General features: G+C 37.9%; 1 protein-coding gene across 6 annotated transcripts in view; it reads right to left on the bottom strand.

Moving 5' to 3' along the window:
* BNIP2 (BCL2 interacting protein 2) overlaps positions 1-17,508 on the bottom strand; it is a 23,639-nt gene extending 6,131 nt beyond the window's left edge. Inside the window, exons 1-12 of one of the 6 annotated variants that reach the window (XM_042039171.1) lie at positions 16,360-17,508; positions 14,827-14,964; positions 14,205-14,335; positions 13,430-13,497; positions 12,470-12,643; positions 10,466-10,642; positions 9,710-9,812; positions 9,461-9,592; positions 8,741-8,827; positions 8,512-8,610; positions 6,665-6,700; positions 3,441-4,742 (exon numbers count right to left, since the gene is read on the bottom strand). In XM_042039171.1, the coding sequence (XP_041895105.1) occupies positions 4,694-4,742; positions 6,665-6,700; positions 8,512-8,610; positions 8,741-8,827; positions 9,461-9,592; positions 9,710-9,812; positions 10,466-10,642; positions 12,470-12,643; positions 13,430-13,497; positions 14,205-14,254 (975 nt within the window). In that variant the 5' untranslated portion in view covers positions 14,255-14,335; positions 14,827-14,964; positions 16,360-17,508 and the 3' untranslated portion in view covers positions 3,441-4,693. Of the gene's footprint in view, positions 1-3,440; positions 4,743-5,875; positions 6,327-6,664; positions 6,701-8,511; positions 8,611-8,740; positions 8,828-9,460; positions 9,593-9,709; positions 9,813-10,465; positions 10,643-12,469; positions 12,644-13,429; positions 13,498-14,204; positions 14,336-14,826; positions 15,102-15,166; positions 16,333-16,359 lie in introns of those variants that run through there. The other 5 variants (XM_042039172.1, XM_042039173.1, XM_042039174.1 and 2 more) reach the window with 5 other exon arrangements.
* Between the last annotated feature and the right edge of the window lie 285 nt (positions 17,509-17,793).

Genomic DNA, 17,793 nt, shown 5'->3' on the forward strand with positions numbered 1-17,793 from the left:
CTCACCGCGCGCGGCCGGAAGCGCGGCCCCTCCCGGCGGGCCGTGGCCCGGAAGCGGAACGGCGGCGGCGCCGGGCCCGCGCCCACAGCACCGCCCCGCCCGCGCCTCGCCCCAATCAAACACGGCACCTCGGACAAAGGCGTTTGTTTATTGGATACAGCGGCGTCTCTCCTAATTAAGAAAGACCCCGTGAGTAATAACCGCTACCCCATTCACACACGTGTTTATCACATTACCCCGTGACGCCTTGGAACACAGAAAACAAGCTCGTTTAAAAAGAAAGGATCATAATATTGTTAAGAGGTAGATGAAGAGTCTTCTACTTATATTTTTTCTATTAAAGAGACAAAGGAAAATAGTCACACCTGTGAAGAGTGTTACTAGACCAATTAAGCCAGTTGAGTCATTATCCATGACTCGCAAACCTGTGCTTTTGCATGATTACTGCAGCTTCATTTTGTTAAACACTGCACGTTTCCCATTAGCACATAATAAAGTTTACAGACACTAATTGACAATGTAATCGTTCTACCTTAACCCTTCAATCTACCATTCAACCATTAGAGCACCTTACTGCTCAGGCCTTTCTTGTTAATAAAAAGGTTTTGGTAGATGACTAAGAAACATTGCAGAACTGCAGAGCCACTGGTAGACTAAACATCTGTCCTTCATGAATATTTATTTGTAATTATTAACCTGGAATTCCATGTTATAAATACTAACTAGCAGTTGAACAAGCTAGAGTAAGGAACTCTAAGTAGAGTTAGAAATAAGGACTTTTGGAAAACACTCTGATAGCTTCTCTTCAAATAATTTTCAATACTAAAAAAAAAAAAAGTTCATTTAAATCAGAGTAATCTGGGCAGTTCAAACTGCAAAACTGAAAAAAAATCTAGTTAAGCAAAGAATGGCTTTAATTTCACTGATCTCAATCATGCTTGAAGGGAATGATGAAAAACTAACATGACTGCACCCTCTTCACAAATGCCCTTTTTTCCTGTTAGTTTAATGTAGGTAATGAGATGTGATACAAGAAACTGCGTAGTTCAACTTAGAATTTTGAAGCTAGGAAAGCTGCAAGATATGTCTTTCAGAATATGAATATTTAAATATTCCTTACATTTCAGAGTACTACTCTGACTAAAACCAGGTGTCCTTGAAAAGTATAATTACAGCACTTGTTTCAAGTGTCTCTGACAAGCAGTCAGTGAAACAAATCCTCTAGAGAATGACCTGCATCCACAAGGACTAAGTAAGAATTTTCACTGCAATATTTGTAAGACTTCTGTGGTTACAAAAAGCATGCAAGTGGTTATCCCTCTCCTCTCTGTTCCTCATATGAGGTTTATCTGAGGGAGACTGGAATGACTTGAGAATTAATCTCCAAAGACAATAGCTTTTGAGAAGACATGAATTTAAAACCAACCTTCTACATAGTAAATACTGTATAAATCTGTAGGATACACTGACAAAAATCTGACACAATGAAATGCACTTTTCACCAAAAAACTTCGTCTTGTGACACAATTGACTGCTGAAAGTTTTAAACTGTCATTAGAGCGCTTACAGGTATGATGCAACAAAGTTGCTGACACATGCTAACAGATACAGGCTATCACATCCTAGTTGAGGGCAATTAGGAGTGTAGCTACTGTCTCAGTACAACGTTCCTCACAGCAACTGGGACTGTTCTTCACTTGTTTACTGAGTTAAGGAAAAAATAAGCCAGACTACATTGTTATGAACAAGGCTACATATTATCCTAACTAGTTCTATGCTTCTTGGAATAAAAGTTCTTCAACATCCCAAAACCTCAAAGACTTCAAGCTGTTTCAGCACTAAATCCTTACACATCCCTTCCCATTACCTTCCACCAGAACATGGCCCTGCCATATAACACAGACCAAGAACATTCAAGCAAATCCAGAATCTACTCACATCAGTTTTCAATGATGCTTATTGCAGAACCTCTTTGCCCCTTCTGAATTTGCCCTGTTGCAGAAATCAGTTTACGAAATGCCACATCGAGAGGCCACTGGCCCAAACATCTCTATTTCAGTTGTGCACAGGAATAATGAGATAGGTAATGACTTATCACTACACATACAAATATATATAAACTAACAAGACCTCTAAATCAGAGTTAAATTAGAGACTCATGAAATCTTTTCTTGACAGGGCTCACCAAATTCTAACAAAATGACTCTTAATTTTAGAAGGAAGTGTCATTGAAAGGTGAATTCCTTATATCTTATCACAAAGTGATTCAAGTTTTGAAATAATTTTTATTAAAGTACGACATTCCAACTTTTCATGTTTTTAAATATTAAAATATATTACATTATATTATAGATTTCAAAAAAGATAAGTTTGACAAAACATTACCCATAGCTTTGGGACCACTTTGCTTTTTGTAAACATCCACCTCACCACTAAATGATGAGCTGCAAGAAGTCAGAGGGGAAAAATTCTTTAGCACACTTCTTTCTCAAGCTGCGTATCTGTTGTGCCGCGTACTCATTCACAACAACTTATACTAGAGAAATAAACCATTTATACCCACATACATATTTCCAAAAGAAATCATACTACTGCAGCATGAAACTGTAGAATCCTTGGCCACCAAGAAACACAATAACAATCCCATCCTTTGGTAAATATGGCATATACTGAGGAATGGCTACTCTGTACTGCACTATACACATAGGAAGCAACAGGACAGAGAACTACAATCCCTCCACTAAGAATATAATTTTACTGAGAATAATCCTTTTATCAGTTAGGAAAAAATGGAAATGAGATAATCAGAATGCTTCCTGTTTAGCTTAGGAAACATGCAAACCCAGTAAAACTCGGGTTTGCATGGTCATACAGACCATACTGTGAAAGTATCAAAAATAAACAGGCTGCAAGTGCCCCGTGTACTGACTTGAACTTTACATTAATCTGATTCAGCATCAAAATTGAACCAGGAGATAAGACAGCCCCAAAGAAAGTGCAATTGTGTTCTGCTTTCCAGAGCAAGATCCAAACCTGATGGAATGAATGCAAGGCAACTTGGCATTAGTATTGCCTGTTGTGTGAACACATCCTGCACATCAATCTCCTTGAAACTCTTATACAGAAACTACTGCAACAAAAGGACTTAGATCTTGAGATGAAAATATCTGAACTGCAGACTTAAACTTCCAGAGACATGTGCAATTTTCCCTCACCTAACATCCATATGCTCTCAGAGTCTATACAGGTATCACGGGAGACAGTAGATTAATTGTTACTTGGTAAGTCTTGACCATGGAATATCTCACAACTGCTATTTATCAGTGTCAGGTAGTAATCTGAATGTAACTTTTTTTTAAATAAGGTAACTGAGTAACATTAACTATAGTTAAGAAGTGATATTTTTTGGCATGAAGACAAAATTGTGAGTACAACGGACGTCAAAAGTAAAGATTTAATATACTTTCTACAACATTATATTGCTCAACCTCTGAATGAATTTATTTGCATACACCTGCCCTTACATGGAAGTTGCAATGTTTATCAAAAGATGTTACAAACTTTTACAACATATCAACCAGTGCATTACTGTTGTCCCAGTAAACCTATAAACACTAGTTATGTGTCCAAGAACACCTCTTACAGACACAGGTTTACCACCATTGCAGGGAGCGAAAACACCCCAACCTTTCAAACACTTCCAGAAGTTAAATCAGTACTGGTATCATGTGCCTAACAGCTTTAGAAATGGATGTTTCATCTGCAAGAATGACACAGGTAGTGTAAAACTTCTCACATTTCTGCCCAAAAAAAGGTATTGTGGCTAGAATACCTGTGTAACTCCCAAGTTCTACTGAGCACGACCAGAGTTCCTACTAGTGACAACCAAGATTCATCCATGAAGAACTGCAATGAACTCATTTCCTACTGCTAGCTGAGCCAGCCTTGACGTACTGAAGCAGAATCTAAATTCACAACTTCAACTGAAAAAAAGGTCCGGTATCTTACCAGGCAGACATTTCAGCTTTTGTGGTTTAGGCTTAAACCTTGTGGCCAACAAACCGCCACCCACAGAACTGCAGTTCTGCATCCTGAATGATGGACTGAAAGACACCAAAGATGAAGCTCACTCTAGTGAGGTAAAGGAGTGAGCTTGTATAAGGTTGGTGAACAAAAATAAGGATCTCTACATTTGTGAAAGCTAAGTTAATGTGATTGTTAATATCCAAACAAGTTTTCACAACAATGAAGAAATGCACTTGACCATTTACAGCAAAACAGATTTATACAATAACAACAAGTAACTTACGGCCTTGTCTACCTGCAGATGAATTCCTTCAGCAGGTACACACAATATATTGCTCAGTCATAAAAATATATATATATTATCTCTTTCCTTTAACATTTAGGTATATAAATATTTTACTGAAGAACATGCATCATTTAGATAAACAGTTGCAAGAACATCCTCTGAAAACATAGAGTTCTTTGCCATTTAGCAGTATAAAATGATTACATAAACAGCAATTAAAGTCAAGACAAGGCAATACAGCAGTAAGCAGTTCATTGTGTGCTAGTCCAAGCACCTTTTGCAAAAGATTATATAATACATACACACAGAGAATGCACTGTAATGGAGCACAAATGGCATCATTCCATCTGCATATTCTTCAGTCTTGTTTGGACTCCAAACCTACTGTTCACTTTTCTGCTCTTGTTTTCCATTCAGCTCTTGGTCAACTCTGCTTAGCAAAGAAAGCAGTAAAATTAAACTACATTAACATAGTTTGATAGTGCATATATTAAGAAAAAACTATTAACCTTAACAGGAAAACATGAAGCTTTTACATGGGAAAAGTTTTAGTAAATAAATATTAAAGTTTTTATTTAATGTAGTCATGACATTTGGGTTCTTTTCAAGATCTATTTTCCTACCTTCCCCTACAAATTAATTAAAATTGTTAGAAAACTGTTTAAATAACTATAGCACTTGAGAGGAAGCATTTAAAAAGTGCAAGTGAAGTTTGACTACAGAAGAAAAACGCAGGGCCTGTGTTTGTAGTAACAAATGCAAGCAGGAACACAAGCTTACAGGTAACATGACAGTACTGGCAAGCACTACCACTCACTCTGACGAGTTCATATGCTGCAGAATAAGCACTGGATTACTGGAGTAATTACGCCAAGAAGGTAACAGCGCTAGTTGAATCAACAGAAGTGAAGAGGCTCCTTAACTGCAATACTTTTTCTATTATGTTCAAAGATTCTTGCAATTACCCTGGAAAAATTCACCATCATGCTAATAAAAGTGGGTTTGATTTTGTGCTTTAGTTTTTAGTATCTCCCTTGGGACCAGCAAACAAAATGCTGCTTTGCAAAAACCAGCAGATGACTGAAAGCCCTGCACAAAATGTACTTTTCCTCTTTACAGTAAGAAGAGGATACAATCTTGAAAACATCTTCTAGCAAACAGGTTGTGCATGGAGGTAAATTAATTTTAAAACCAACAGCAGTTCTAAAGTGAGAAACTAAGACCAAGTTTGTCCTCTAACAATCTAACATACCTGTCTAGTCTCTCGAAATATAACCAGCCAGTTTTTCAAAATGACAGCGCCTTTAAGCCATGAACCCATAAAAAGGAGCTGCTTTCAACCTGATTAAAGGCTCAGTATCCAATTCTGCCTGTGATCTCTATATATAATTTTCACCGAGGAACATACTACTTTTTACAAAAGTGATGGTAGTATAGGTAAAGTTATCAACCAGGACACTAAACAGTGCTTGTTCTACAGGAGATTTTAAAAATTACCACTTAATTGGAATAATTCTTAAAGAATGTTCAACACATCACTAAATTTACATGTGAGCTTTCAGAAACAATTTTAATTCGTTTTACTTCAATCTCAGTGTTCCTCTACCCAATTCAGACAATAAGCCTTCCTTAACAGTTACGCACACAAGGGAAAATAATTAAAAAAACTCCCAAAGTTAGCAGCAAAATCTTTCAGTACATTTGTTAGTGAGTGAAAAAATAACACATCCATTCAAAAAAATTCATCAGCTGTGAAATAGCTTGAATCGTTAGCAGGAGACTGGAAATTAACAAAACGTAAATCCAGTATTTATTAGGAAGGAACATAGGCACTGCAAATACAAACAGCACTAAAATACTAATTTAGATTGCATCTATGCAAGTTAATAACTAAAAAGGTAGTGAATACCAAAAATACAAGATTCAATATTAGAACTTCTTACAGAGTTGTATTTCTGCTAATACATAGCTACAGCTCAGCACCTAAATACAGCTCATCTTCAGATATCAATTCCTGTTAGAAACAGTGAAATTTGATTTAATGGGTTCATACAGAAGCACTACTTTTTGCCTCTTGAAGACTTCAAGTTGAGAACCCATGCATCCCCTTAAAAGTGAGCATCTCACATAAAAGCGTAGTAGAAACCATGCTCTGTACACCCAGGGTGAGTCCTTATAGATTCCATACTGCCTGCAAGTACAGTATAGTTACTGTCATGCATAGAAACTTGGGCACTAGTGCATGTTTATATTTACAAATGCTTATTCCTTTATGCAAGCCAATCAGCTGGGAGTTAGTTGCAGTGCAAATTGTCTTATCTAGATGCAACCCTAATCAAAATATGCATATACCTTTTCTGTTTCTTTCTAAACTTTTCTTCTTCATACCTTGGTGAGGAAAAGTTTTATTTCAGTAAATATAATATATGAAGGCCAAAATCAACAGAAGCTGCAAACCACTATTGGTGTCAATACAATTTGCAGAAACTTACCAAATTTTGAAACTGATATAATTAAGAAAAAAATACATTGTACTTCCAACATTTACTAGCATTAAACAAAAAGCATTAAGTTACTATGACATAACAAGTGAATTCAGTATGACCTCTGTGGATACAAAAATGCTGCTAGCAAGGATTTTCTTGCTATTTTCTAAGTCCGTGAGAGACTTTTCTCTCACGCAGAAGAGGTAGCAGGGAATGTAAACAACCAAGCCACCTGCAACCTTGGAAAGTCTTGTTTATGGTATAGTAGAAAAATATTTTGACAATGGATGTTTTAGGATTTTAGCCAATCACCCCCAAGGGGCGGCTGATCCTTGTCCAATTAGACTATGAAGAAAAAAGTCTATAAAAGAGTTTGTAAAATAATTAAATAAATCAATCTTGCTGCACAATTCCTGCCTGCTGGATCTTCTCTCCTCCTCCTCCCTATGGCTGCTGGACACGGTGATATACCCTAGGGCCCAGGCCTGTGGTAATAACCTCTTGTATAGTGCTAGCATTCATCACTAAAATTTAAAGTCTGTATCCGTAACAGCTTGAAGCCAGGCATAATCCTCCACAAAAATCTGAGAATTAACTCTATAAGTTAACCAAGTCCAGCCTTTGCAGAACAGTTAAAGGTTCATCAATACAGAGAGGAGTCTTTTAAAGCTTGGAATGACAGTCTGAATATTCATAACACATCTGTAAAACACCAGTCAAAAAAATCCTAAAGACAGCACAAGGCTGCCTCAGCTTTGTCATGTCTTTCACCCCCCTCCCAAGAAAACTGTTTTTCTGTTTTACAGTTAAATTGTGGAACTGATAGCAGTTGGATGTTTACTGAAATAACCAGCCATCTTCAGGGGGCACAAGGCTTTGTCCAGCATGGATGCACCCTTCTATGTACTCAGTGACACTGGGCCACCTTCCCCCAGTTTGCGTTCACCTATTATGATGCAGGCAACACAGGGTTTGTGTGTTATACCCTCTAATAGGCCAATCAATTTGTCATCAGAATTGTTAGTGTTTTCATCTGGTTGTCTTAAGACCCAAGTTTATGGTTTCTACTCTGTTACTGCATCCCAAAATGCTTTTGACAAAAGGATCATCAGCTTATTTGAGAGCAGAATTGTGGTGATGTTAAAATGGGTATTTGTAGCTGGACAGGAAGAAAAAAAATTACATTGATACTGTCTTCATGTTCTTACCAAAGTAGGTTAAAACTGCAATGGGTAGAGATCCAGCATTTTCCAGTCGCTGCTTTTCTTTTAAATGAAAACCCAGTCCAAGTGGTATTTCAGCACTGAATTTGTTCCAAACACTGAAGACATTATAAATAACTGCAGTATCAACATGCCCAGAATTTCTCACTCACAAGCCAGTTTAGTACACACACTAAGTGTGTACTAAGCAGAACAACTGGAACGAGACCTTCTCTCTAGAAGGCTTAATTCACACTCCACAACTTATCAATTGCAGAAAGCTCCACTGTGAAAATCACTATACATTAACCTTCTGGCTATCCATGCTACTCCATACCAAACTGCCTTTAGCAATGCAGTCAAACACAGACACTCCTCCTAGAGACAGCAATGATCCCAGTTGAAATCATTAAGTGCTATTAAGTGTTACATTCAAACCAAACACTGATTACAACATGTACCAGTCCTAAACCATGATCAGTGTAGAAGATGTTGGAATAATAAAACGTACTGTTTTATGCATTCTGGGATGCCAACGTATTCCATGGGGATGAGTTCAGCTAGTTCTGCCAGGGTAAAGACATACCTAATTTTTTGGCTGAATTTTGAGCTGTGGAAGAACAAATGCAGGGTACAGTTACAACTTAAACATTTTTCACTAGGTCAATATTAAAACAGTCTTTTAAGTTCAAAGCAAACAGTTGTCAGAACTATTTAAGAAAAATCTTCCAGAGTATTACCTAATAAAAGGTTTTGTGATGGCCAGGAGTGTTCTGATGAACCAGGAAGGATGAACTATGATCAATGATTTCAGATTTTTCCTTAACCTGAAGGATTTAAGCAATGGATAATTACTAGAACAAAAAGGCAGCACGACCTGGGGTTTTTGAATATGTAAGAAGTATGTTTTTAGAAGCACAACTGTCACATAAACATAGTATTCTGACATCCCATTATTAGAAGTCAACCTCTATCAGAAGAAAAAAACACTACACAACTGTAAAATAAAAACTAAAGATTCAGTATCAATTTGACAAAGAAGTAACATTCCAAGGAGAAGCTTCTTTGAATCTTTTTACACAACTGATGATATAATGGTTCATAAAGAACCCCACTTATTAACCTGGTATTAATACAATAAGTTGTAAGGATATTCTACAAGATAATACTCAGTATTCTAAGAATACTATTTTCACTAAAAAAAAAAAACACCCTGAGTACAAGAGCAACAAAAGATATACACAAACCCCCCAACCAACCAAAAAAATCCACCACACACCACTACCTAGGCATGTTTATAGCATCTTCCTACATTGTCTAGCTTAGGAAGAGCTAAGCCAATTTCCTTCATCAAATCTTAACCAGAAGGGACCAGACACCACATTAAAGAGCAGTTTTTCCTAAATATGTCTATCTCTGAGTATGTGAACATTGTAAGAAAACACTGCAGAGCTTCTTACCGTCTATCAATTTGCTGGTAACATTTCCTAAGCCAGCCTAAACTTGGCATTTTTCTCCGTGTTGTTGCACCATTCAGGTAAACTATCATATAGTTCTCTGCTACTAACAGCTCTAAAGTGCCAATTACATACCTGGAGAGACAAGCAAAGAAAACTTTAATATCCACAATCTTCATCTGAAAGCAATTCCTAGTAGTGCTCAAATATATTAAAAAGAACAAAAACCCAGAAAGGCAGATGATGACTTACTTAAATAGATTGTCCATTAGGTATCTGTAGTTAGGCTGGCTGCTCTCAGGCATGAAGCAAACAGCAAACACAACAATGGCATTTAACCCATCGCCGTAATACCCTAAAAACAAAGAAATGAGCGGCAGTAGTGACAACAGTGACAATACACTGACTACACTTATGCAAAGTCAGGTACATTCAGCAAGCTTTTTCATTATTTACCCAGAACAGATTTACAAACATCCATATGGACACATTCATACACTTACAGAAAACCTCAAGGTTTCTTTTTCAAGTTTGTCTGCTTCTAAAGCAACAGCTGAAGCTGGTATCAATCAAACACCGTACCTATAACCAACATTTCAGTATAGAACCTCAGTATATTTAATAACATCTTAAATTATTAAAGTTTAGTCAACTTTTCTTCCAACCTAAACTTCACAGACTGTTGGAAAGTGTCATGAATTGATTTCTGCCTTAGTAGATCTATAGTTAATGTTTTCAACAGTCTTAAAGCCAAAAAGTTAGGTAGCAGTTACACTGTAGGACAGAGTAAATACATCTTATTACAAAGGTGCATTTTAGTACGTCACCACGCGTGCATTTTGGAACTTCAGTTTAATAGAGAAAAAATTATTACATCAACCATATCTTAACACTGCAACAAACGAATCACCACAAGTCTTTATGCCCAAAGCTCTTCCTCTGCTTCCCCAACTCAGTTTAAAGTAGTAGTTGCTCAGCAGTTCCCCTGAGCACGTCACCAATCCTTACCACCATGACTGATAACTTTTTTGTATGGTTCAATTGCCTTCATGTCCACCCTATGGTCCTGTTCTCCGATCCTAAACATTCTCCAGCGTCGACCATCATCCTTCTCCTCTGCCACAGTGTATTCAGCCAGTGATCCTTTCCTAATGACATCAGTAGTTTTTGGTTTTGGAAGATCATCTACCAAAATTAGAACATGTTGATGACCCATAATGAATACCATGCATAATGACAATCAGCTATAACACAAGTTAACCACTTTGCTATCTGATCTATTTTGGTATTCTTCAGCCAGTCAGACACATCAGCTGATGTAATGGATATTTTATCAACATACTCATGTTGGCAGTTATCTGTTGACTGTAATTTTCTCTGCTACAAGTATGTGAAAAATTTCCATTCATGGAGGAAGCCTAATTAATTGTAGGCTTTCAGAACACAGACCTCATTGAATTTCACCAAAATAGACAAAGTGGTTAACTCCAGTGAGAATTACAGAGGTTGCTTGATCACAGATTTACATGAAGCATGATTTAAAACATTGAGGTACCTTGCAAGCAGACATGCAGGCAGATCTATTGAAAATCAAATCTAATTCACGAATGTGTGCAATCAAAATATATGAAATTTATGCTGACAGCAATCTGTAAGACGATTTGCTCCAGTGAAATTACGATTCTTGACTTTGTTGCACGGACCTTACCCAAAGCGAGAAAAACCTACTGCAAGTTAGTTGTCTGTTCCCAAGACAAAGCTGTTAATTGAAACTATCCTTCCAGGAAAATGAAGGCAGCAGCATTAAAGGAAGAAAAGACAGAAACCCTTTTCAGCCACTTTTAAAAACAAGACAAAAACATTCAGAACATTTCCTTCGCATCACCGCAAAACTAATCCTAAATACAAATTCTTCTTCATTAAAACAATGAAAATCCTTTACCAAGGTAAACACACAGTCTCTGCTAAGAAAACTTCACCTGCAATATGCCTTTAGCTATTTTAAAAACCAAAACCATCCCCTTATTCTAAAGAGTGTTTCTTTCTCCACAGGTAGTGCTTCAAACGTAACAGTGAAAAGAGAACTTCCTGTTTATTCAGGAATTAAAATTATTTTATTTTCAGGATAAGAAAATAATAGAGTTTACATGTTTACTTATTAGAGACATTCCTAAACCATGAAGTTTACAGACGTTAGAGACTCCAACAACTTCCACAACACAACAGTTCCTGGCTTCCATAAAAGGGCCTTAAAACATCACTAAGCTCCAAGTGTAAAATTTGTGCTTTAACTCCTACACAAAATATTTATCTCAAATAAAATTTGTTAGAATCTCCAGGTTTTGCCTGTAAGATAAAACCCCTATTAATGTCTTAAAACTGAGATCATTACTAGTGTGGCTGTAGCTAAGTTAACTTCCTATGAAGTCACTGCAGAACTCCTTGACACACAGTAGAGGCTCTTCTACTGCCTCCAGTCAACCTGGAAATATGCAAACTCTAAGGCTGCTTTGCCCTTCTCACCACAGGAAGATTTGAGATCAGGTGTTACTTAGTATTTTTAAAAATACCATTCAGTCCTCCTTAAGTTGCAATTCATCAATTTCTGAGTAGCTAATCTATATCCCTTTGTTTGGCTCTCTCCATTTAAAACCCATTCCTAACACATGTAAAACACCTTGGGTACTTTTTTCTGTTGGGTGGTTCTTAAAAACTTACTGCAACAGAGAGGATTTTCCATAAATTCAAGTCTTATAGATGCACATATAGGTGATCTTCACCTAAGTTTATCTGCAGTTACAGCTACTAAATGTTTGCCAGTTTACTAATCAGATGAAGTCTGATTTGCTCTTTAGAAAGTCACAGCACCTATTTCTAATTTCAAATCTAATCACTCCCTTTGTATTTCTCCTCTTTTAATGTTGAGTCACAGCTATTTCTTACTAGAGAAATGGTCAACCTGCACATAAGAAAATACTTTAGAGCATCAGACAAAAGGACCAAAATACTCACCTTCCCATTCAAATTCATTGCTATTTTCTGAAGGAGTATCTAAATCATCCAAATCGATCTCTCCACTCTCATCCAAGTCATCAGACAAAACAGATTCCTCACTGGGATCCAAAGTTAAGCTAATATCTGGAGCCATTAGTTTCTTCCTCAATTTGGTTCCATTACCCTCTGTATCTAAAGAAAGCAAATTATTTATTTCCAAAGCTAAAGCAAGTTTACATAAGCGTATTACTGAGACAGAACAGCACAGTCCTTTCTCATAATGCATTATAAATTAATGCCCATAATTTAAACATGGTATCTTTAAAGTCCCCCTTTAATAGGGGATGGACAGAACAGCAGGTAAAAGTTCTCAAGTCACCAATTGCACACACAGTATGACCAGGGTGCCACACCACCAACCATACTCCCTGCAGAAGAAAAACCTGAAGAGCTGCCGCCACCTCAGCCACTACTACCCCTGCCTGCTGCATCCAAATGTCCCAGGAACTGTTCCAGATATTACAGTGACTAAGGCTTGCAAATAATACAACAGAATCACGTCCCTAGCACTTGCTTTTGTTAGGCTTCAGTAACATCACAACCATCTTTGATAAAATAGAAAATAATATACAAGCTAAAAAAAAAACAAACTGACACACAACAGTGAGGACAGAAAATTAAAGAATCTGTTCTGTGAATATACAGAACACTTCAAGGCACAAGGCAAATACTTGCATGATTTAGACAGCAGTTGAAAGCAAGGAATAAAATCAGATTACCAATCCAGCACTGGAAATGCCCCAAAAGTAAAGCAGACAGACAAAACCTAAAAAATTTTAAAACGTGAAAAACCCCAACCAAAAACCCAACCAAAAAACCCCCAAACAAGCAAAAAATTTGGCTCCTCCCCACCAAGGAGCTTTAAAGCAGCCATTTAAGTAGGAAGCAGTCAGCTCGACTGGAGTGGAGTGTTCTTACTGGCTTCACTTTCTGTTCCAGTTGCAGCCAATGTATCAGACTCAACAGGATCATCCTCTGGCAGGGGCCTGGGACACAAAGTAGAAATTATTTTTACAAAACTGCTTTTACATTTTTTAATGCCATATATTTAGACTTACACACTACTAAAAAATCCCACTATGGGATAGTACTGAACTAACTTTACTTACAGCCTAAGTTCAAGCTTTCAGTAAACAAAACACCAAAGCAGCAGAAAATTCCTTTACAGCATTCAAGTGACCATCCCTTCCTGTGACAAATACCAAAACACTGACTACTACCAGTGTGTCATCCTTAAGAAAACTTGTCATATTCTTGCTTGACAAAATTTGACTTGAAATAAACTACACAAGTAGTTTAGTCATGTTATCATAGAATGCCTCTAAAATCAGCTGATTTGGGTTTTTTCTATAGGCCCAAGCATCAGTAGCATTTTAAAGATTTTCCTCAGGAATTTTGCTTAATGAAATATTTGGGCCATGAAACACTGGTAATAATATGCAAACAATGTAGTTGTAAAATATTATCACAGAAAATAAACAAAGCCAAGCTTACAAATCTTCACTTCAGAACACTGAAAACTTCAACAGTGGCAATCCTGAAGAAATATGCCACAAAACCTTTCCAAAACTGCCATATTAATGGAAAGCACTTCAAGAGACTACTGAGTATTAGTTCACCAGGAAGACTGAGAGGTAGCTTATTGTTGATGTTATGTGTTTGACCCAAATTACTTTAAAAAAGAATTCAAAACCTTGGAAAATCTTCATCTTGCCACTCTTCCTTAAACTCAACCCCTTCCATTCTCCAGCCAACTTGAATTGCTAACAGAGACTCCTGATCAGGAAGAACCTCTGGTCTTCAGCACAATGGGCTAAGGAGGAGCTGCAGGAACACAACAGAAGGTGTTAGTTAGTTCAATGATGTGGTAATTCCCATACTTGCAACACATCCTTTAACTTTCATCAAATTAAGGTGTTATGCAGAATAAAAACCAAACAACACAGGGAAAAGTTTTTTGTTTGTTTGCATTTTACTTCTTTTTTCTTTCCAGACAAAACCACTCATGGAATGGTTTATCATACAATAATTTAGGTTGGAAGGGATTTCATGCAGTCAAGCAGGATCAACCTCTCAGCTGAAATTAAGGCCTTAAGCAACCTGTTCCGTCATTTATGATTACACCAGTTAGCTCCAAAATGTAACAAACCTGACATGTCTCTAGATTCTATAGGAGGTAATTAATAAGTGTGTATTTTGAGAAAAAAAATCCAGATGGTCAGATCTAAAATACAAGCCGTTTGAAAAGAAAAAAACCCAAACAACCCAAACACTTTAAAGATAACTATTTAAAAAAGTGTTTTCAGAGAACTCACCCTGTGATGTGCAAGTAAAGCTGTATTTTTTCAGGTTCACCCATCACCAGCAACGAGGAATCCCCAATAATGGAACATGATAAACCATTCTGCTGACATAAAAGTCCAAACCAGTTGAAGCTCTTGGCTGTGTTGGCTCTAAAGATTGGCAGAAGCAGGTAAACTTATCAATGAAGGTGTTAAGAAAACCAACATTCATCAAAACAAGAAACCACGGTATTTTGCAAAGAAGCAATCAACACAGAACACCAGTAAGTACAAAGTTTAAATGCAACCAATACTGCTTATTAACCCAGAGATATAATTTTTTTTACATGGCTGAAGAACAAATTACACTTACTGTTCTGTAGGATCAGCTTTCCTTTCATGACAAATCCAAATTTTTCTTCTCCTGACTTAAGCTTAATGCTTAAAGCTACACTACACAAGCAGATTAATAAAGAAAAAATAATTGATCTTTCTGTAAAACTGCAGTACTACAAATTAAACTCTAATAATCTCATTTTAAGCCTCTTTGACTGACATTTTCCTGCTTCCCTCACACAGAAAATTTAAATAAAATTTCTAAAGGTAGCAACCTAGTTCCACTTAAGGGCCAGACTCTCCTTGTTTGAGACATTCAGCACCAGCACCTCTCAGCTGCTGTTCTTCAGCAATGTGAAGAAGTTGCCCCAGTGAGTGCCCTCCCAGCTCTCCCTCTTTCTGTTCGTCCTTCCTGATAAAGCACTGTTTGGAAACACAAAGTTTCGCCAAGCCTCTCACCAAGCTGATGATGCTCTCAGCATACAAGGTATGGATACTCCTGGGTACCAACCTGCTGACTGCAACAGTGAGTTTTAAGTATTTGCTCAGAGAGAAGATCACATTTGGATCAGTAGTAACAGTGAATGCGTGCGTAGCTCTCTATGCATGTGTTTTGGGACATTAAGACAAAGCCCAAGGAGTTTCCCCAGGGACCCTCAGCAGTCAGGAGAATGCAGTGGTTACCATCAGCATGGAATGAACCAGCTGATGCAAATATGCAGGTGACTGTAAACCTGAAAAAAAATCTAAATAGATGACTTCACTCTTAAGGGACAGAAGATTGGCAGTAAAAACACCCAAACTCCACCCCCCTCCTCAAGCCTGTCACTGTGCTGGTGGCTGTAAGACACTCCTCTTGAGCTCGCCTGCACTGCATTCCCTATACAGCTCCCACACAGTCTAAAGCACGGGTTTGCTCCAAGACTTAAACAGTTTTCTTCCCACACTTTTGAAGAATACCAAACACCAAGTAACACCTATTAATTTCAAATGGACGGCCTTTCAGTGCAGAAGCAATTCCACCTGCACTTACTTCATTACACTGGGATAAACCTTTTGTACTAAGACAAGAGTTTAAAAGCTATTCATGCTGTTATCTAAGCTTAAGGTGCCTTTATGGAACACTCCTCACACTACTTGCAGAATTCTCACCAGCAGCTTCTCATTAAGGTAGATTAGAAAGCAATCATTTGCTAAATACCACACCGGACTACTGAAAAAACAACTTACAAGGCAAGCTCAGAGTTCAACTTCAGATAAGACTGAATTTAGGTTTTCAGCATCCTACTTAACACGCAGACTAAGTAGCTGTTTTGGATGTTTTGACTTCAAGTCTCACCTATAAAAGCATCATCATTTGTCAACTAGAGGAATGAGAAATTAAGAAGGAAGGTTAGAGAAACTCTAACTCAAGAAAGTTTAAAAAGTGATGACTTCAGAGTTATTTTACATCAACTAATATAAATGCTTACAAGCAGGCAAAAAAAAGTCTACTTCTGCTTATACAAACTAAAACTGAGTTTAGAATAGTCTTCCTACCACTGCTATTTAAAATAAATACGAAGTTTAACTTTGCAAGACAATTGCAATATGGCAAGCATTTTTACTGAACAATGTACCTGATAGGCAAAGAACAGAAAGCTGTCTCCATCTCAAAAAGTCAAAATCAACTTCAAAACAAGGTCAGCCTACATTTTTCCCCCCCATATTTCGCCCTCACTGTGTCAACAGGAACATTAACTGACAGTCAAGTTAATTCCAAGTTCCAGGCATTAAAGAGGTGCCTTTAAGAGTAATATTAACATTTGATTTTACAGCAAGCCTAAAGCAAGAAACAGGCACATTTTCTGGTACACAAACCCACACGATACAGCTCACTGCAATTTCTAAATGTTTCTATAATTCCAATGTTTTTTAGAACGTGGCCAGATTAGCCATAAATCCAGAACATGTTTCCCAAACCTGAAGATGGACCTCCACGCTTTATCACTTGCAAGTTTGCAAAATGGGGCAATGCAAGAACTATCGTTAATAACAAATTAATTGTCTCCTCCTTCTCCCTTCTCTCAGCATCAAAGCACAGAGAAATCAGACAGCTAAAAGAGAAAATTTCTGAAAACTCTTCTTTCCTCCCGAGGATACTACTTTAAACTCCACATCCAGAGCAACAGAGGGATCTGTATTTCTGCACCACTCAGATTCATTTAAAGGTAAACACTAACTTCTCAAAACAATCCCAAACAATTTATACCCTGCTCAGATATTCCTTTATAAGACTTAAATATGCATACAAGTTAACCAGAAATAATCAACCACTATTTAGTGCATTGCATTAGCAACAGGAAACCAGGAGGAACTAAGACAAAAAGCACTAGAAAGCAACTCTGACTTCCGCGACACGGCTCTGTACCGCGCGTTCGCTACGCCTGCAGCGGAACAGCCGCTCTGCTGCGAAGTCTTGCAGGGCAGGGCACGGGATGTTCCCTTCGGAGAGTTACGCACTCACAGCTCTTCCCTCTGCGGCAGGAGCGGCGTGGGGGAGCCGCAGGCTCGCCTGAGCGGGGCCGAGGAGCCTCCCGGCCGCGGGGTCCCTGCTCGCCGCCACCGCCGCCCCGGCCAGGCCACAGCGCTGAGCCCGCCGCCGGCCCCCGCGCACCTGCGGCC

The sequence above is a fragment of the Corvus kubaryi genome, unplaced genomic scaffold (assembly GCF_017639235.1).
Source record: "Corvus kubaryi isolate FWS band 111438036 unplaced genomic scaffold, C.kubaryi_AGA036_p1.0 37394, whole genome shotgun sequence".
Classification (NCBI taxonomy): domain Eukaryota; kingdom Metazoa; phylum Chordata; class Aves; order Passeriformes; family Corvidae; genus Corvus; species Corvus kubaryi.